General features: G+C 45.9%; 1 protein-coding gene across 2 annotated transcripts in view; it reads right to left on the reverse strand.

Annotated features, from left to right (window-relative positions):
• The window catches only part of LOC146634213 (uncharacterized), a 132,391-nt gene that overhangs the window by 66,899 nt on the left and 43,342 nt on the right, over window positions 1-22,150 (reverse strand). Inside the window, exons 4-5 of one of the 2 annotated variants that reach the window (XM_085375300.1) lie at window positions 3,223-3,321; window positions 219-545 (exon numbers count right to left, since the gene is read on the reverse strand). In XM_085375300.1, the coding sequence (XP_085231426.1) occupies window positions 219-545; window positions 3,223-3,321 (426 nt within the window). The remainder of the gene's footprint in view (window positions 1-218; window positions 546-3,222; window positions 3,322-22,150) is intronic. The other variant, XM_085375237.1, reaches the window with a different exon arrangement.

The raw sequence follows: 22,150 nt of genomic DNA on the forward strand, positions 1-22,150 counted from the left end.
AATATGACAGCTGTACATTAGAGCTAGAACACTTTTCCTCCCAAACCCAAATGTTTTGGCTGGAAATCAAATAAAAACCAAAACAGCCACAAACATCAGACATGCTAACACTGTAACATTATTGGATGGAGCCACTGAGACTGAACCGCCATCATGAGTATGTCAGCTGTATCCACAACACCGACCTCTGACATTTGACCTGTATCTACAGCACTGACCTCTGACTTTCAGCTCCACTTGTTTCTTCATCAGGATGTTTCCCTCCCTGCTGTAGACGGTGCAGGTGTAGGTGGAGTTGTCTCCGTCTGTGGGGTATTTCAGGGTCAGACTGATGTCTCCAGGTTCCAGTAAGTTTCTCTTCATCTTCGTTAGACCGTTGTATTTATCGTCCTGTTCTTCAGGTCGGTCAGAGCCGTTCTCATACACGTGGACCTTCCTGTTGTTTGCATCCTTCCACTCCACTTTAGCATCTTTAGGCAGACAAACTGTGGTTTCGCAGATCAGCTGGACAGACTCCACCCCTGAATCCACCTCCACCCAGGGGACTGAGAGGACAACAAAGCACAACATGAGCTGTAGTAACATTTTTTAATAATCATCTGATGGCCTCCTTACAGTAAACCTACCTCTGTACTGCGCCTCAGTGCTGCATTTGATACACCAGAAAGCATTGACAGTAAAGTAATTATGCTGCTGCTGTGGTTTCTGTCATATCCATCTCATAGATTCATGAGGATTCTTCCTCAGTTACAAACGTTAGTCATGGAGTTCCAAAAGGTTCTGTACTGGGACCAGTTCTATTCAAATTATAAATCTTTCTCTTATAATATAAGAAAACAATGTAAACATTTTCACTGATATGCAGATGAAACCCATCCATCCATCTTCATCCGCTTTATCCGAGGCCGGGTCACGCGGGCAGCAGCCTAAGCAAAGAGGCCCAGACCCCCCTCTCCCCAGCCACCTCCTCCAGCTTATCCGGGGGAACACCAAGGCGTTCCCAGGCCAGCCGAGAGATATAATCTCTCCAGCGTGTCCTGGGTCTGCCCCGGGGCCTCCTCCCGTTGGGACATGCCCGGAACACCTCACCCAGGAGGCGCCCAGGAGACATCCTTGTCAGATGCCCGAACCACCTCAGCTGGCTCCTTTCGATGTGGAGCAGCAGCTGCTCTACTCTGAGCCCCTCCCGGATGGCCGAACTTCTCACCCTATCTCTAAGGGAGAGGCCAGCCACCCTTCGGAGGAAGCTCATTTCCGCCGCTTGTATCCGCGATCTCGTTCTTTCGGTCACTACCCACAGCTTGTGGCCATAGGTGAGGGTAGGGACGTAGATCGACCGGTAAATTGAGAGCTTCGCTTCACTCAGGTCCCTCTTCACCACGACGGACCGGTGCAGCGTCCGCATTACTGCAGCTGCAGCCCCAATCCGTCTGTCGATCTCCGGCTCCCTTCTCCCATCACTCGCGAACAAGACCCCGAGATACTTGAACTCCTCCACTTGGGGCAGGAACTCATCCCCGACCCGGAGTAGGCACTCCACCCTTTTCCGGCTGAGAACCATGGCCTCAGATTTGGAGGTGCTGATCCTCATTCCCGCTTCTTCACACTCGGCTGCGAACCGTTCCAGTGCGAGCTGGAGGCCCTCACCTGATGAAGCCAACAGAACCACATCATCTGCAAAAATCAGAGATGAGATTCTGAGGCCACCAAAGCGAAAGCCCTCCGCCACTTGGCTGCGCCTAGAAATCCTGTCCATAAAAATTATGAACAGAACCGGAGACAAAGGGCAGCCCTGGCGGAGCCCATCACGCACCGGGAACGAATCCGACTTATTGCCGGCAATGCGAACCGAACCAAGCTCTTACAACGGTTGTATAGGGATCGAATGGCCCGTAACAATGGGCCAGACACCCCATACTCCCGCAGCCTTCAGGAACTCGGGGCAGACCTCATCAACAGCTGGGTTGCAGATGAAACCCAGCTTTATTAATCTATGAGAAAAGATAAGAGTTAAACTACCAGCATGTCTTAAAGTCAACAACCTTGATGACCTCCAGTTTTTTTTTAAATTCATACATAATTGATACATAATAATTCTTCTACTCGACCATTAAAACCTGAGAAACAGGGGGATCAATGACTGATACAAAAGGAGGAACATTTACTGTCAGCACATGTTTCCATGGCTGTATCCCAATTCAGGGTCTGCAGCCTTAAAGGCCACATTTTAAGGCCGATTACGTCACATTGACGTGACGAAGGCTGTCCCAATTCAAAGGCTGCTCGAAATGCGGCCCTCAAATTTATCCTTCATTTCCCTGAACTTCAAGGATGTGGCGGTGTAGACTTCGTGGCCCAACATATCCCAGAATGCATAGCGCGGCGATGGGTGTGGATAATTTTGCCGGGAAAAAAAAAAAAACGGCGGATGAGGGGCGCCCGAAGAGTAAGCTTTAAGTACTGAATATTATGTCACTTATTTATGTGCAAATGTTTAATAACGAAGAACATTAAAACATTACTGTTGGCCACATGTCGGCAAAGTTATGTGACATTAGTGACGTTTGTACTAACTTGGTTTTAAAGCCTTTGCTTTAAAATATACGCCGTTCAATAGCTGAGCTTAATCTTACAGAGAATGATCAAAGCTCATGTAGAAAGAAACAAACAAATGAACAAAAGATTTTCTCCTTCATTTCTGTCAAACAAAGCTGTATGAAACGTTTCCAGCTGTTAGTATCATGGTTGCTAGGCAACCTGGGCAGCACAACGGAGGCTAGACCGTCCCATTTTACAAGCCTCGCACTTCTGGCCTTAGCGGTCTTTGAGTACGCGGCCCTTGAGGATCGTTGAGGCTGCGTACTTTAAGGCTGCAGACCCTGAATTGGGATACAGCCCATGTCAGCCTGCTGTTTACCACCACAGAAGAAGAACAGCTTGTACACATACAGCCTCTGTGTCAGATCAATGCAGTGAAGCACACACACTGTTTAGTAAAGTCATGTTGTGGAGCTGTTTCACTGATCAATAACTGAGTCTGAAGGAGGTTTTCTGACTTCTGGAACAAACCTGGAAGTTTCTCTTCAGCTCTCTGTATCAGCTGTTTGTAACTCTCAACTCTTTCAGCTTCTGGAACAAGTTTGTGTGAGCCACAGTCAAGGAGCCACCAGAGGACACCTGCTAACCATCGGCATTATGGGTAGTGTAGGAGGAGACACTCACCTGACATGAAATAGTGACAGAAATGAAATAAAAGACCTCCAGAAACCACAAGAAGAATCAGGAGAACCAGGAGAGCTTTGGCCCAAGATGGGAACCGTTCTGTGGAGAAACACAAAGAACAACATGACCTTTGACCTCTGACTGAATGTAATGATATATTTTACTGAATATACCTCAAGCCAAGATACTTGTAGTCAACATGTGTTTTCAGCAGTAAAATAATAAAGTTTTATCTGAATGATAAAACCGAGTGATCCGAGTGTTTGTTGCTGACCTTTGACCTGCACCTGTACATCGCCCAGTTTCATGTAGCCATATCTAAGGTCTGTGACGGAGCAGGTGTAGGTGGCGCTGTCAGACAGTTGGAGGTTGGTCAGGTTCAGGCTGAGCTCTCCAGTTTCCAGAGCGTCAGTCTTCATGGATGTTCGGCCGCTGTAACGCTGGTTTTGATCTTTCAGTTCGTCTCCTTGAAGCTGACGCTGGTGGACGGTTGGAGGACTGAGGTCGGAGCGACTCCACACCACTGTGGGGTCAGTCAGAGCGAAAGTGTTATACTGACAGGGCAGGATGAACGAGTCCCCCTCATACAGCTCCACAGCTGAGGCATGCTGGGAAACTGAGGACACACAGACAGAGACTCCATGAGTCACTTTGAAGTAAAGATACACCAGGTAGATATTTGTGTTTTTCTTTCCTTTACTTTCTGTACAGTCTCTCACTTCTTATTTTTTATTTTTAGATTCTTTACTTTTTTGTGAATCTGCATGCTCCATGCATGTGTAACAGGTGTATTAAAAAGACCATTTGTATTTCACCAAAGATCCATCCTGTGGTGTTATTTTCATTTGTCAGTCTTGTTTATGGACATGCATATGTATATATATTTATTTTCTGTATTTATATTTTGGGAGCTTTTATTTTCTTTGTGTGACCTTTGACGTCCCACAGAGTCACTTCCTGTTCCGGTTACAGAGCGATTAAACACAGTTAAAGCAATTGAAGTCATTCAAATATTGTTTGTTCCTAGGGATGGGTACCGGTGTCCGGTGCCATGATGGCACCAGTTCTGACATAAACGGTAGTAACCAGACCGAAAAGCAGCGCACATTTCGGTGCTTTATTTCGGTGCTTTTTTTTCCTGAGCTGTGATACACTTCTAGCCAATCATTTTACGTTTCCGAGGATAGTAGGCGGGCCCAGGTACGTACGTTCTTTTAGAGCAGAGCTACAGATTAAAAATGTCCAAGGCGAAGCGGTCAAAAGTCTGGCTGTACTTCACAGCAAAATATGCAAACTCAGCAGCCTGCAACAAGTGCTTTAAGCTGATACTGTGATACTGTCAAAGGAGGTAACACCTCAAATCCGATGAAACACCTGGCGACGCATAGCGTTTTTTTTAAAAGCCGAGAAATGCGCCGTATTTGATAGCTTGCTGCGAGACCTCACACTGAGCACATCTACTGCGGGTGGGTTGCCTGTTATCGGACCCGGAGTTAGCAACATCCCCCAAAAACCCGAAGAGGAGAGTCCTGGCCCCTAGCCCTGCCAGTGTAGCAGAAATGATGAGGATGATGATGGCAGCAGCAGCCGTTCTTCTCTGCGTGAGTAGCTTAATGTTGTTCGCGTGTAATTTACGTTGAGTAGGCTAACCACGTTATTACATCAATGCAGTAAGGTGAACTAGCAAACATCATCATAGCTACATGCGGCTGTCTTCTTGTTTGATGGCAGATACTCCCTTCACCCTGGCCAAAAAGGCTAAAATGACCAAAGAAAAAGTGGAAAACAGTTAAACATGAGAGGTTTTTGGATAAAGTTTGTGTTTTTTCCATTGTTTAAGCACTGCTTCCAGCCAAGAGTGATGCCATATATGCCCCATAGCTGCAGAAAAGGCTAACATTGTTATCTTTTTACAAAAAAAACGCTGAACATGAGAGGTTTTTGGACCAATTTTGTGTTCTCCATTCTTTAAGCACCGGTTTGAGCACCGCCACCGTTTCAAAAGTACCGATTCGGATAAAACCTAAACGATACCCATCCCTATTTGTTCCACTTGTGCATTTTGTCTCACACTGTTACTATATGGTCACGATGCAGTGCATTTTAATTTGTTATATATGTTTATATGTATATTTCATTATTTTAGCAGCTTGATTTATAATGAGGTTTGTTGTGATGTCACACCTCAGTCGGCTAGAGGCCCTGCTGGGGAGAGGTGTGCATGCAGACGTCCAGTCATATGAAGTTGCTGCACTGAATTTGTTTTTATTTGAACAGTTTTGAGAGGATAAACCTGCCTCAGCTGGCAAAGCGAGAGTCAACTCGTCTCATCATTCGCATAACAAAACACAGAGAACACAGCAATCACAGTGTCAGGCCAGACCACCTACACCTGTCACTGTGCTGCTGGAACACTCACCCAGTGAGGGACAGTAAAGGATATTTCTATTCTTCTCTTTTTTAAGTTCTTTTTTTTAATTGTAAAGGTTTAATAAATATTCAAGTGTTGATTTTCTCTGTTTCTGCGCTTTGGATGTTTTGGAATAACCTTCCTCTCCATATTAGACAGGCTACATCAGTGCAAGTCTTTATTAAAAAGCTATTTTTATTCCCCCGCTTTTAATTCTGTGGGTAACTGATATTATTATTATTTTTTTTTTATTATTCATTCATTCATTTCTTTCTTTTTTTTATTTTATTTTATTGCTATGTCTGATTTTATTACTATGTGCATACAGTGTTGGGGAGTAACTGAATACATGTACCGCCGTTACGTATTTAAAATACAAAATATGAGTAACTGTATTCCGTTACAGTTACCGTTTAAAAAGGTGGTATTTAGAATACAGTTACTTTGTTGAAATAAATGGATTACACTGCGGTACTTTCCTGTTTCATATTGTGGCGGGTCAGGACTGTTTGGGTTTTGTTTGACAGCTACGTTCTGTTGTTCCAGGTGGCGGCGTTATGGTTGCCATGGTTACAGGGTGACACTCTCTCTCTGCGTGTTTCCTGGGTGAGAGAGGCCTTTCTGTTGTTGTTGTGCTAAGCTAACAGGCAGAATGTTACAGGCATAGCTCTAAAGAATGTAGCATCATGGGCAGTGTAGTCCGTGCTGCAGGGAGAATGGACTGCCATACCCGTTATGTGTCTGTGAGCGCGAGGAGGGAGAAAAAGGAAAAGTAGAGCTGTCATCGAGCAGAAACGGGAGCTGGAAGCATGTAAATATAATAATAACTACTGCAGCCAAGAAGAGAGCCTGACGAGCCCAGTTGTAAGTAAGCTATTAAGACTCGACTGTACGCTGTGTTCGTGTTTTCCTCCAAAAACAACAAGTTCCATTGGAGCAGCCTTTCAACACCTCTCTCTGTCTCTCGCAAGCAAAGTTGACCCACACAACAAAGTAAAGCTAGTTTGAGCCCGACACGAACCCGACATATTAGCCAGAGGTCCCTTTACTATGGTTCGGAGCCGCGGACCTTCAGTAACAGTAATAAATCACAGCAATAGGACATTCATGTAGTTGTAAAAGCATGATAATATATTAAGTAATCCAAAGTATTCAGAATACGTTCCAGAATACATTTTGGGGCATGCATTCTGTATTCTGTAATGGAATACATTTTAAAAATAACCTTCCCAACACTGTGTGCATATTAGTATTGTACAGCACTTTGGTCTACCAGGTGTGTTTTTAAAGTGCTATATAAATAAATAAATGATGATGATGATGATGATTTTAGCATTTACGTGTTGAAAAAAGCCAAAAAACAATCAAACATATTGAAACTCATTGTTTTTGTTTTTTAAAGCTTCTTGAAGATGGCCTGTTGTGCCATGTCAACAACCTCATTCAGGTTTGTAACTGAGCTCCGTGTGTGGGAAAACCCTGAATCACTGAGTTCATCATGAGTACTCAGTTATAATATCAGTGCAGGCACGGGTGAGATAACCAGGTCCTGCTGTTATAAGTGTAAGTGTCACAGAAATGGCTTATGTATAAAGAAGTTTAATAGATGGCTCCAGCAGTTAAAATGTTCCTGCTTGTACATTTCTGTGGACAATATTGTAAAGGTGTGTTTATCTTGTCACAAAGAACAAGTTTTGTTACACCGCTATTGTTGGATGATTGTTGGTATTTGTGTTGCCCTCATGTCTCACACTGCTCTGATCAGCCAGTATTTTTTTTTTTTTTTTTTTTAAGTGACATCAGAAACAGCAGCATGTGACATCACGTGATGGCGGAGCTTCAGTTCATCCTTTGTCATTTTTTTTTTTTTTTTTTTTTTTTTTTTTTTTTTATAGGACAGGGGGAAAGAATGAAAGAAAGAGGGGGAGAGAAAGAAAGAAAACCAAAGGGGAGAAGAGACGGTGAGAAGGGGGGGAAGAGAGAAGAAAAAATAAAAAATAAAACAAACAACAAAAAAAACTCCTGGGTCACCTGTATGGAGAAAAAAAACAAACAAACAGAGGAGACAGCAAACAACAAAGAGCAACATAATAATAGAGAAAAAAAAGCACCATCACAATAAACTAGCTAGTCATAGATATCAATAGTTACTAAATAATAGACGATATTGTTCAGCACACAAGATAGACAGCGCACAGTGTGCTTTGAGGCAGCAGCCAAGAAAGCTTTAGTCCGCGTCTGTGAATACCCATGTGTACACCTGTGTGCATGCTTGCATTCCAAAGGTTTCTCCATGTAATGATCTGCTAGGGAGTGTGGGGAGCCACAGCCCTGTCCTTTATGGTATCAAGCGGGTATGGAGGAGATCAAAACTCCAGACATCCAGAGGCCCCCAGAACACAAGAGACCAAGGAAGACCCACAGAGGGGCAGCTGCGCCACTGTTCCAGTAAGAGCTGAGGAGAGTCCCAGATGAGGGGTCATTCAGCAGCCGCGGAGCAGAAGCCAGGGGGAGTTGCAGTGATGCGCCCGTGGGCTCCGCCGGCAGCCAGCCGCGCCTGAGTGACCGAGCCCCAGGCCGAGAGGCTGGGGGCACCCCACCTCCGAAATGGCCCGAGCGAGCCCCAATAAGCGGCCGCCAAGGAGTGAGCCGGTGTGTACCCGGACGCCCACCCCCAGATACAAAGAACCACCAACGCACCGACACCTGAGGGAGTCCGCCACCGGCAGGGGAAGTGGTGGTGGGTGGAGATAGGCCTCCAAACCTTGGAGGGCCTGAGGTGTCCCCAGAGAGGTGGCGTTTGATACCCAACCTGACATATAGACACAAACATACAGGCACACACAGATACAAACATCCATTCCCACCCTCATGCTCTCATGTGCACTTCACACTCAACCGACGTGGAGACAGACATAAAGAGACGCTGTATACGCGATCACACTCCCCAAGCGTACTCTACCAACCGGGTCTAGGTACCCTTGCCCCTGGAGGGGGGAACTGCACCCAGACCCAGGTGGTGTTACCCTTTTCCCTACGGTGGGGAGAGGCAGACCGCCCCGACTCCGCAGCAGCAGGGAGGCCCCACACCCCAGACCGCAGCCGGACGGCCAACTCCTCCTAGCCCCCCCCCCCCGCTCCAGCAGGCCGCAGAGAACGGGGGTGAGAGAAGACTCCAAACCTCCCTCCACCCGCTCATAGTAGTGTTGACGCATGTGTGTTCTAAGGTGCAATTAAAACCCAGGAGGGCATGGAGCTACCTGCCAGAGAGCAGCAGGTAAGCGCATAGTCCCTCCTGTTGGCCCTCAATGTCTACATGTATTTAAAATTGAGAGGTGGGCAACGATGCCAGGGGTGAGGTGTACACCCTGATGGTAACTTGGACTCCGTGTATTGTGCCCACCCCCAAGATCCTATATGTATGTGTAATGAGGGTGTGAGTAATGTGAATGTCTAAGTTGTGGGATAAAATTGAGGCAGAGGCAGCCAGAAGGGGACAGAGGGGGGGGGGGGGGGGGGGTAGCCTCCTCTGCATCCTGGTGACATACCCCTACTCCAAGGCCCTGCATGTGTGGGTGGTTGTGGTGGAGCGGGAGGAGGGAGGCAGCTGGAGATGGGGAGGGAAGGAAGGGAGGGGCAGTGACCCCTCCCTGGGGCCAGCTCCCCCGCTGACCCCAGTAGGCACTCCCACACTCCGCGACCAGCCAGGGAAAAGGGGGCCCAGGCCCATCCAGACCGGGGCCCAGCGCAGCAGCGCCCCCCTGCCCCACGGAGCCCGGGACAGTCCACCCAGCCCCACCACAGAGAAAACTGCACCCACCCCACCATCCACTCGTCTTCCAGACTACATGAGACAATAGACGCCCAGGCTGAGATCTTCCTCCACCTCTCCTGTATCTCCCCCTCCTGCAGAGAGTTCCTGAGGGGAGGAAAGCTCCTGCAAGGTGTAACAATCTCCCCCACCGGTTGAAGAGCCCCACAGGCGACTCGACACACCGACGGCACCCTGCGCCAGGGATGGGCTCCCGTGCACCCACCCGCCCACAACCCCGGCAACACATAAACCAGGACCCAAGGCCCCGAGGCCCAGCCAGGGCCCCGGCCCAGAGATGGAGTGCCCCCAGACCCTCACCCCCATCCCGGACCCACCCAGGGGCAGACAGGCTACCAGGTCAGTAACCCACGTCCATCATCACAGACCCTCCCCTAGCCCCGCTGCACGTAGCCACGAGGAAATAGTCAGAAAAGAGCCCCCAACCGGACATGACCGCTACCCCGGGTTGAGCCCCCCAAGGAAGATGCCTCCGGGGAACCCCCCGACGCCCTAAGCCTGTCCCTGCCCCCACACCAATCACAACATTGAAGGCGGGACCAAACTATGACCCCCCACCCCCACTAGGTGATGGAGCCGATCAAAGGAGCCCAGAGCAACTGATCTGATGTGGTGGCCGAGGCTGTATCAAGACTAATGTAATCTAATAGATAATTTCTATATTGGTTAGAATTAAGATTGTTTTTATTTTTCCAGTTCATGAGGACAGTTTTCTTGGCTATGCATAGGGCAGTGAAAACCATGTGGGCTATATTGTTTTCTGAAGTGACATTATCTAAGCTGCCCAACAAACATAGTTAAGTCCTCTTTGTTTCTTGTGGGTCGGCTCACTTTGATTGTGTTGAGCAGTTAGTTTGGAGTGAAGTTGTTTGAGTTCAGTTCTGATCAGCTGACCTCTCTGAGGCCCCGTGTCACTTACTGTTGGATATTTGTGCATTTCTGGCTCAATAAAAGACACTTTTTCCCAAAATGGCCGCTGTGTTCTCACGTCTGAGCGGCTCGCTCCATCACACTCGCTCACGCCCCAAAACATGAATGTGATATAAGCGTGCCCTGAAAGCTGAATACAGCTCCATACAGCAGTGTGGAGAATATGACAATGAGCTCAGACAGTCAAAGATTCTTTTCTATGGATGGTTTTCAGGAGACGTTTGGTCCCTGCAGGACCAGCACGTTGTAGCACCTCACAAGTGTAGATACTGTAGGTGCAGTGAATGTTTAAATCAGGGGTCCCCAATCCCAGTCCACGAGGGCCGGTGTCCCTGCAGGTTTTAGATATCACCCTGGGTCAACACAGCTGAATCACATGATTAGTTCATTACCAGGCCTCTGGAGAACTACAAGACTGATGTTGACTGTATCCCAATTCAGGGTCTGCAGCCTTAAAGTACGCATTTCAAGGCCGATTACGTCACAGCGGCGCGCCGAAGGCTGTCCCAATTCAAAGGCTGCTCGAAATGCGGCCCTGAAATGCGGATGAGGGGCGCCCGAAGAGTAAACTTTAAGTACTGAATATTATGTCACTTATTTATGTGCAAATGTTTAATAACGAAGAACATTAAAACATTACTGTTGGCCACATGTCGGCAAAGTTATGTGACATTAGTGACGTTTGTACTAACTTGGTTTTAAAGCCTTTGCTTTAAAATATACGCCGTTCAATAGCTGAGCTTAATCTTACAGAGAATGATCAAAGCTCATGTAGAAACAAAAACAAATGAACAAAAGATTTTCTCCTTCATTTCTGTCACACAAAGCTGTATGACACGTTTCCAGCTGTTAGTATCATGGTTGCTAGGCAACCTGGGCAGCGCAACGGAGGCTAGACCGTCCCATTTCACAAGCCTCGCACTTCCGGCCTTAGCGGTCTATAAGTACGCGGCCCTTGAGGATCGTTGAGGCTGCGTACTTTGAGGCTGCGTACTTTAAGGCTGCAGACCCTGAATTGGGATACAGCCGTTGAGAAGGTAATTTATCCATTTAAATCAGCTGTGATGGATCAAGGACACATCTAAAACCTGCAGGGACACCGGCCCTCATGGACTGGGATTGGGGACCCCTGCTTTAAATTGCACTGATTAGAATATACTGGACATTCAATGCTAAGATTCAGCACACTGTTTTAGAGGCTGGGATTTGGTGAATTCTTTATTCATCATAAATGATGAATCCTTTGATCATGATTTATGTCCAGTTGAGAATGAATCTGTGCACTCACATATTAAATGAACTGAAAACAGTAGTGTGATCTTCCTATAAGGAATGTGTCATGATCCTGGGTCGTTGACCCAGCGTTTTGTGTTTCTTTTTGGGTTCATCTTGTGTTTGGTGTTTATTCTGATTCTGTATTAATTCTTTGGGTTGGTTGTCGTGTTTATTATCCCTACCTGTGTCTCCCCTCTGTGCTCCGTTCAGGTCCCTGTGTTTTTGTTGCAAAACAGTCTGGGTGTTTCCGGTTTTATTTTGTAGGTCTGCCTCTCGTTATGCCCATTAGTTCCAGCTGTGTCCCCTCCTGTGTGCCATGTCTGATTACCTGGTGTGTGTATTTATACACTCAACAAAAATATAAACGCAACACCTTTGTTACTGCTCCCATTCCCCATGGGATGGACGTAGAGACCTAAAATTCATTCCAGATACACAATATAACCATCCCTCCCAAACAGTGGTCACAAATCAGTCCAAATGTGTGGTAGTGGGCACATCTGCTATATTGAGATAATCCATCCCACCTCACAGGTGTGCCACATCAGGATGCTGATCTGACATCATGAGTAGTGCACAGGTGTACCTCAGACTGCCCACAACAAAAGGCTACCCTGGAATGTGCAGTTTTGTCTCACAGCAAAATGCCACAGATGCCACAAGCAATGAGGGAGCGTGCAATTGGCATGCTGACAGCAGGAATGTCAACCAGATCTGTCGCCCGTACATTGAATGTTCATTTCTCAACCATAAGCCGTCTCCACAGGCGTTTCAGAGAATATGGCAGCACATCCAACCGGCCTCACAACCGCAGACCTCGTGTAACCACACCAGCCCAGGACCTCCACATCCAGCAGGTTCACCTCCAAGATCGTCTGAGACCAGCCACCCAGACAGCTGCTGGAACAATTGGTTTGCACAACCAAACAATTTCTGCACAAACTGTCAGAAACCGTCTCAGGGACGCTCAACTGCATGCCCGTCGTCCTCATCGGGGTCTTGACCTGACTCCAGCTCGTCGCCGTAACAGACTTGTGTGGGCAAATGCTCACATTCGATGGCGTCTGGCACGTTGGAGAGGTGTGCGCTTCACGGATGAATCATGGTTCACATTGTTCAGGGCAGATGGCAGCTGAGAATGTCCCAGTTCTTGCATGGCCAGCATACTCACCGGACATGTCACCCATTGAGCATGTTCGGGATGTGCTTGACCGGCGTATACGACAGCGTGTACCAGTTCCCACGAATATCCAACAACCTCGCACAGCCATTGAAGTGGAGTGGACCAACATTCCACAGGCCACAATTGACAATCTGATAGACTCCATGCGACGATGTGTTGCACTGCATGAGGCAAATGGTGGTCACACCAGATACTGACCGGTTCTGGGTCCCCAGACCCCCAATAGCGCAAAAAACTGCACATTCCAGGGTGGCCTTTTGTTGTGGGCAGTCTGAGGTACACCTGTGCACTACTCATGATGTCAGATCAGCATCCTGATGTGGCACACCTGTGAGGTGGGATGGATTATCTCAATATAGCAGATGTGCCCACTACCACACATTTGGACTGATTTGTGACCACTGTTTGGGAGGGATGGTTATATTGTGTATCTGGAATGAATTTTAGGTCTCTACGTCCATCCCATGGGGAATGGGAGCAGTAACAAAGGTGTTGCGTTTATATTTTTGTTGAGTGTAGTTCTTGTGGCGTAGTCTGTGTTTCTCTGTGAACCTCCCGTGTAGTCTGCACTGTTCCATGTTTCTTCGTGTCTCTCTGCTCCTCGCTTCATGTCCTCCATTTTGCATTAGTTTTCACAGTTTAGGTTTATGTTCGGTTCTGCCCACACCTTGGTTTTGTGCACTGTAAATAAAACCCACTTGCACCTCCGCCATTGTCTGCTATTGGATCCTCCTGTCTCCTTTTTCCTCCACACGACTGCCGCCCCAGCCGTGACAGAATGAGAGAACTGACAGCTGTTATTTTAATCAGCCTGTCTCAGTTGTTTTAACTGTAAGTATCATAAAGTAATGTGGTAACATCTGGACTGACGAGTTTACTGTCAGCATTTTAATCGCTAGTTTAAAGGCTGTGGGCTGCAGCCGTTGCTCTAACACTATAAGTGCAACAGGCCTCAGTGCTGGTTCTAACAGTCTGAGCTGCTTCCAGCTTTATTTGTGAAGAGCACAGCAGCTTACAAAACACATAGCTAGCTCGTACAGCTGCGACGTAAAACTTTCATAAACTAAGATGACCTTAAAATAACGGGGCTACGTGCGGTGATGCTAGCGTTAGCCATGTTACCTTCAACAGGTGGTCAGACTGCATAAACAGGCACACAGTCAAAGGTTGAGCTCTCTGTTTCGCTGCAGGGTCCCTTCATTCTTCACATTTCCGTGTCGAGCCGAGTGTAAATCCTGAGGCTGAATGGCCTTTGCACAAGCACACACACTTCTTAGCAGGGCGAAGCTATGAGAAGAAAAATCCAGGCTGGCAGCCTGTGTCTGTCCAACCCAGTGACTTTCTACAGTCATTCGTCCAACCAATCAGAGAGCTCCTTACATCCCACGGTGTGGCTAATTTGCATTGCAGCAGGATTTTTAAAATGAAGTAGCTAATCCAAATGTTAATCCCTGAGCAAACAGGAACGGGAAATGGATTTTGATATGAGGAGTGGAATCACCATTTTAAAAAGCATTTTGAAAATCAGTTTATTAAAGTGGAATTCAAAAATGAATTTACAAATGCAGAATTTATTCTACAATTCATTATTTAAACACAGAATACTTTATTTCAATGCGCACGACTCTTGTGGTCCTCCATAAAGGAGTCCCTCTTGCAGCAGATATGTATATTAAAATCACCAGAAATATGAACACGGTTATAATTTTAAAAAAGAGAAGCTGGGAAATCTGCAAATCCGGAAATAAAAGACTTATTGTATTTGGGTGGCTGATAAATCACAGCACAGAGAGTCACAGGGGGGCCAGTCAGGTCAAATAATTGAGCCTCGACGCAAGAGAAAGTAGGAGTAGGCGGTCGCTGAAGTTTAAGTTTATTTTTGAAAACTGTGGCTTGGCCTCCAACCTTCCCTGGAAGTCTCGGTGAGCTGGGAAAAAAAACAGTCAGGGGGAAGGAGTTCAGAGAAGGAGAAAAGTTCACCGGGGTGAATCCAAGGTTTGGTCAGGAGCAAAACATCCAGCTGCAGGGTGAGGAAAAGATCATTTAGGATGAAGGTTTTATTCGCCAGCGATCTTGAGTTAAACAATGCCATCCGGCTCTTAGCCACGTCATCCCTGACAGAGGCGCGTCTCAGCTTGCTTAGGAGTCTCAGAGGTTCCAATCCAGGTCCGAAGCGGCGAGTACACAACTGGAAAGGTCGGATAAAAATGAAGTCCAATAGGGCAGATCCAGCAATGGCTGAGCAGTTAAAGGATGGCCGGCCATGGGAGGTGAATGGAAATCACAGAGGAGTTAGCCACAGCATGTGCCTTAAATAAGGCTTTAAGGGAGACCCGAATAGTCTAAATAGTCTAAACAAAAAGTCTAAATAAAAAGTACGGAAAGAGATGAGGATTGGAGTGGGTAGAGGTGAGCTGCTGTTTCTTTTGATCACCAGTTTTCTCCTGTTTTGAGTTAGTTAGGGAGGTCAGACTGTCTCGGTTTTGGGTCACTGCTCTTGCCGTCGACCGGCCAGTCAGCTGAGCAGTTTTGCGTTCTTTTTCTAACTTTAATGCTGTTTTCGTTGTTGTTTTTCACCGTCTACTCAGTATATTTGTATTATTTTCTTTTTCCTAATTTTTGTGATTTTGTTTCCGACACTCGACATGACCCCAAGGCTCACCTACACCAGTGACTCCCTCATCTAGCTGCGGCTGCAGCCTGAACATTGATGGCTTTTCACCACTTCTTCGTCTGGACAGGCGGCGGCGTGTGTCTGTATTTAAACAACAGCTGGTCCTCTACAGTCACTGTGAGGGAGAAACTGTACACCACAGACATCAAGCTTCTGGCTGTTTCCCTGCGCCTCTACTACCTCACCCGAGAATTCCCACAGCTTTTCATCATCTTGGTTTACATCAACCCCAGAGCTGATGCAGCTAAAGCCACAGAGTACTTCACCAACAATCTGTACAAACTGGAACAATTATCACCGGACTCTCCCAAGTTCATCCTGGGAGATTTAAACCACTGTTCCCCTGACAAGTCACTTAAAGTCTGGTCTGCTGGGGCGGCAGCATCTCTGCCGGGACAGGAAGAGACTGAACAGGCTGATCCGCAGGGCCAGCTCAGTTCTAGGATGCCCTCTGGACCCAGTGGAGGTGATGAGTGACAGGAGAATGGTGGCTAAGCAGTCATCCCTGTTGGACAACATCTCCCACCTCATGCAGGAGACTCTGACAGCACTGAGCAGCTCCTTCAGTGGCTGCAGCACCCACAGTGTGGGACGGAGAGATTTCACAGGTCTTTCCTCCCCACTGATGTCAGACTCCACAACAAAGACTTTAACTGAATGTGTAAAGCGCTTTGGGGTCCTTAGGGACTAGTAAAGCGCTATACAAATACAGGCCATTTACCATTTACCACACAAACCCACACATGTGCAAAGTTGTATTTTTACTTAGTTGTATAAAGCATTTGTATTCTATTTTTATCCCATTGTATATTTTATTTTATTCTATTGTATATAGTATTTTAGTTTATTCTTTTCTATTCTGTACAGTTGTGCACAGTATATTATTCTTATTGTATTCCAGTGTTCTCTAATTTTTGCTATATAACTTTTGCACTGTCCACTTTCTGCTGTGACAAAACAAATTTCCCACATGTGGGACTAATAAAGGTTATCTTATCTTATCTTATCTTATCTTATCTTATCTTATCTTATCTTATCTTATCTTATAGGATACCAACAGTATGTTACATGCAGCACACGTGAGGGGAAGACTCTGGATAAAAGCTATGGCTCTGTACCAGATGCATTTAAAGCCCTACCCCTCCCTCCTCTCAGCTCAGCAGACCACCACACCATCCTGCTGGCCCCTGCTTACACTCAAGTCATCAAGAGGATTAAAAAGGCCACCAAAGACATCATAGAGTGGACAGCGGAAAGTATCCTCACACTACAAGGAGGATTTTCTTCACCGGCTCTGCTCTGGATAAAAAGGACGTCAACAGGGCCATAAAAACTGCTAAACTGGAGTACAAAAACACAGCTGGAAAAAAATTCACCACAGGGGACCTCCGCTCAGCCTGGCAGGGCCTCAAACCATGGCCTCTGTGAATACTGCAGTCACCACCCCCAGGAAGAGAGCAGCAACCCCTCCTCCCTCCCTGACAACCTCAATGCTTTCTACACCAGGGGCCTGTTCTTCGTACGTCGCTTACTACATCCAAGACCAAACCATCGCGCTAACCGTGAGCTCGCTAATCCAGTTCCCCGAACACGCCTGCTGTTGACGATTAGTACAGCTGGACGCAGTAATGTGACATCACTGGGTGTCGTAAAAGGGGCTACGCATCGATAGTAGAAACATTGATCGGCAACCCGCTGATTGGTCGGCGAAAATGTCGAAGGGGCGTGCCCGGTATTTTCCGGCAGCAGAGCAAGAACTCATGAGTGAGGGATTTCAGGAGTTTCAGAGTTTAATTAAAACGCAAGAGAACACTGCAAAGGCTGCAGAAGCAAGGAGAGAGGGCTGGCAGAAAGTTGCTGACAAATCAAACTCGTAGGTAATTTAATAATAATAATAATAATAATAATGGATTGGGTTCATATAGCGCTTTCCAAGGCACCCAAAGCGCTTTACGATACCACTATTCATTCACTCCCACATTCACACACTGGTGGAGGCAGCTACGGTTGTAGCCAGGCTGCCATATCGCGCCATCGGCCCCTCTGGCCAACACCAGTAGGCGGTAGGGTAGATCTATCATATGACACTATATTGTCCAATATCATATGGCATTATATTATATTATAATATGTTATATTATATCCCCTTTCACATTAGAGCCACAACAGGACCAACAAGAACATGGGAACAAGTAAAAGTGGAATACAGGAGTATTCTACAGAATGGTAATATTTATCTCTTAGATTGCTTTTAGTCTCTTGGCAAGGTAATACTGGCCTGTAATACTCTGTTAGTTTGTTCATAACAGCAACCAAGAAAAGGGCAGAGGAAAAAAAGACAGGTGGTGGTCCTGCACCCCCTCGTCAACAAGTTGGTTAAGTAAATAATACCCTCACGGGAATGTCGATATCTCTCAATGAGCACACTGTCGCGCTGAGCTAAAGGATCCTGTCTGTCCCGCAATATACGCTGAATTCTGAGGACTCTCCTTATCAATCTTGCACCTTCCGCAATGGGTGGCTCACGTATACGGACAGGACATGGCTGCGACAGGCTTCCCAAATCCACCTTCGCTTTTATAGCCGTGGTCTCTCATCTTGATTACACGAAGTAATTTGCAATTACTACTCTGAAATATGAATTACATCTGTAATAATCACATACATGTAATAGAATGTTAATAGTACATTTCCCTTTTTTAGGAAATGACCTGTATGTATCTGTGTGACATCAATAAAAGGATCAAGTGCTGCATTATCTTTAGTTACATTGATGTTATTTATTTATGGTGAAACAGTGGAAAAATATCGCTGTTGCTTTCGTATAAATGAAGCGGACATACCTGCGTGGCCGCGATCTAATCTTGTTTACATAAAGTAAGCCTGCTCCCGAGCAGGTTTACGCTTACGGCTCTGTTGCTATGACAGCAAGTCCCGGATGAGCTTCGGGGAACCGAACGATCCAGGATCACGCAAAATCGTCAACAATCTAATCCAGCTAACTTACTTAGCGAGGTACGAAGAACAGGCCCCTGGTGTGAGACGGACAACATGGCCCAGCTTGAGGAGTCCAGATCCTCACTCGAACCTGGCAGCTCTGCACTCACCTTCAGGACTGAGGACGTGGTGAGAGCCCTCAGGACGACCAGGGAGAGGGTCAACATCAGCAGTCGAGTTCTGAGGCACTGTGCAGGGCAACTAGGAAGTGTGTTCCAGACTCCATTTCAACACTCAGTTGACAGTCACACCGTCCCCAGCTGTGGAAACACTCCACAGTCACCCCCATCCCCAAAAGAAACTACCCAAAGTCTCTGAATGATCTTCGTCCTGTGGCCCTCAGCTCCCTGGTGATGAAGGCCATGGAGAAGATCATAAAACAGCACATCGTAAGAGCAACTGACCCCCTGATGGACCCACTCCAGTTTGCTTATCGTGCACGCAGAGGTGTTTTCCACCACAAAGTTACCACCATGCAAACTAACGTTTTTACTGGAATCAGGGATGGACTGATAATCTGGTACACCATGCATTTTACTGGTGGCTGCTACACAGCCGGCCCTACAAGAACGAAAAGCAGCCCATTTGTTTATTTTCATTACTGACACTGGATTGTCCAATCAAAGCTCTTAGTGCAACTGGCCCCTCCCCCTCACTCACTTACTAACCAGGCCCCACAGTCACAGCAGGCTGCTGCACCAGCTGGGGACAAGTGAGGAATACAAGTAAGAAGGGGCAGATTGAAGGACTGAGGTAAAATGAATGGCTACTTTCACCATGACCACTGCTAACAGATAACGTGTAGTTAACTGCATAATCTTGCCCCGAGGCAACAATGCAAAAAGAGACGTTTTATAAAAAAGAAACTAAATATGAATCTTTAAACAACTACAAATACACCTCAGATATTCTTGTACATACACAATTTTTTAAAAATATTGTTTTTTAAACATGCATAAAAATGATATTAGTCTTAGGTCCAATCCTCTGCTGCTCCTTATTTCACTCAACACTGAGAGGTTTCACGTAACAAAATAAGTCAATAACTGTAAGGTACAGGGTCATGACATAAAGAGTTAAACGTGACACACTATCTGTTGGCAGCTCCGCCCTGACCACAACCATCCACAAAGCACCACAATCCTACAATCCTGAAAGTGTGTTGTAAGGTTTTTGTACCATATGGTCCATGGGCGACGTTCCAGTCACCTTAATACTTATAATACCTGTTATGTTGGACTTGGGTTTTAGATTTTTTGGGAGATAGATGAAGCAAATATTTCTGGATTCATAAGCTCTTTATTCCGAGGGGTCACCCTGTGTGGTTTTTGATGCAGCCTAACAGAGAGGACACTCAGTACACCACTCATCTAAAACTGCAGCCATTTGTAATTTTTGAAACTTAGTCATCTGTCAATTATTGTAAAATGCTTTTGTCTGATTAATGATAAATAATAAATCTTCAAAGGTGAAGAATCTCAGGTGTTTCAGAATAACTGCTTTCTGTTTTGGAACTTTCAGGATTTTAAAGTTGAATTAAAACCCAACTAAACCCATTATTGTATTTGCATGTTTACGAGTTTTAAAGAAAACATTTTCTTAAATGCAAAAATATGTAATTTCTCAAGTACAGTCTTAGTCAAATGTAATAAAGCATAAAACATGAATCTTTACTCTGTAAATGTAAAGTCGCTCTTACTTCTCTGTTGCTTCTGTCTTGAACAGAAGCTTCTCTCGACTCTCACAGAGCACACATCATTGCATTTGTATTTTGTAGCAATGAATTAAAATCATCACATAAACACCACACAGTGAGATTATCGGCCTTAAACTGTGGTGTGAGTGCAGATTGATCTGCATTCAGTTTCTTACCATTTATGAGGAGCAGGATCACCAGCAACGTCTTCATCCTCCTGTAAAAAGCTCAAACAAACACAAAGTCCTTTAAATCTGCTGCTGACTGAACAAAGAAACAAACACTCAGCAGTTTCTTTCCAGCTGAAAGTACACAAGGAAAGTTCACTTTTGTTTTTAAGAGGAAGTCAGTCATGTGACATGAAACTGTCCACTGTGAAAAATCCTCTTTACAGCCCACAGCTTCCACCTCAGTGCTGACACAAGGCTCATCAGCAGACTGACATGTATTAAATGTCATTTGAATAAAGAACAATAAAAAAGTGTTGCCATGCTTAAAAAGCGTAAGTTTAATAACCCAAAGCTTCAGCTTGTCTCTATGTTTGTGATATATTATCTATGTAAGTGTAGGCTCATCAGTGCCCTCACAGAGTTGACTGTGTTTAATAAATAATGTGTCAGAATTATTTCAGAGTTTAGTCTAAGATTAGTTTTAAGTTTTGTAATTTAAGCTGGACTGTTTGAAACAACACTGCTGGGGTATTTTTGCACCACCTTTTCAGAGCAGGTAGAAACTCGTGATGGTCCTGGCAGGTCAGGTTTGTTCTCCTTCTTTCCTTCCTCTGCTTCCTCTCTGTGTCTCCTTCCCTCTCTCTTTCCTCTCGGGTGGCTGGCTTGATCTCCAGTTTTCCTGGGCTCTGGCTGTTTGTCATCAGCTCATTCACTCAGTAGAATTTAAAGACTAACAGGCACCTCCACTCTCTAACAGACTGTTGCCCTGTCAGTGGTGGTAATTGCCGTCCAGTGTTTTCCTCCCTGTTTGTTCCTCAGGAATTTCCTCACCTGTTTTCTTTTGTGTTCTGACAGCTGGAAATACGTTCATGTGGAAGAACTCATGGTGAGTCCTGCAAATCCTGCTCACCTGAGTCTTTGAGCTGGTTTGAGCTTCTGCTGAAGAGAGAAAAGCCTACCTGTGACTCACCTGCCTGCCCACTCTCCACAGCTCTTCTCAGTTCATCTCCTGCCAGGTTACGCTGGTGGATGATTGGAGGACTAAGGTCGTGGCAGCTCCACACCAAAGTGGGACATGCAGGTACAGAAGAGTCCTGACAGGTCAGCAGGACAGACTCCACCCCCTCATACACCTCCAGAGCCGAGGCATGCTGGGAAAGTGAGGACACAGAGACAGAAACATGAACCAGCTGTGTATGAGTCTAAAGCTGAACTGCAGTAAATTTTGAACAATGAAGCTGTGCAGGTTTTCTGGTCCAAGATATCAAATCTAAGTTTAAGAACAGAAGATTTCACTTTAGATTAAGGACAGTATGCAGCTGATGTTTTATATCTAAAGGTCTCTGAGTTTTAGATTTAATAATAATAATAATAATAATGGATTTCATTTATATAGCGCTCTCTAGGCACCCAAAGCACTTTATAATTCCACTATTCATTCACTCTCACATTCACACACTGGTGGAGGCAGCTATAGTTGTAGCCACAGCTGCCCTGGGGCAGACTGACAGAAGCGAGGCTGCCATATCGCACCATCGGCCCCTCTGGCCATCGCCATAAGAAGCTCTTATGGCTCCATGTGTCACATAAATCCAAATCAGATCAGATCACAGCATCCAGAGATCACTGAAGTCTGAAACCAAGACAAAGACCACAAAGATAGATCTTCCTTCTGAAGCTGCTTTGCTAAATTTCCTTCTGAGCCTGTTTTGTTTCATCCAGTCAACATGGCGCAGATCATTTCTACTCACTACAGTTATG

Source organism: Diplotaxodon limnothrissa, linkage group LG3 (genome assembly GCF_057381915.1).
Source record: "Diplotaxodon limnothrissa isolate DT_005_m linkage group LG3, D_limnothrissa_male_GT1.1, whole genome shotgun sequence".
NCBI classification, from domain to species: domain Eukaryota; kingdom Metazoa; phylum Chordata; class Actinopteri; order Cichliformes; family Cichlidae; genus Diplotaxodon; species Diplotaxodon limnothrissa.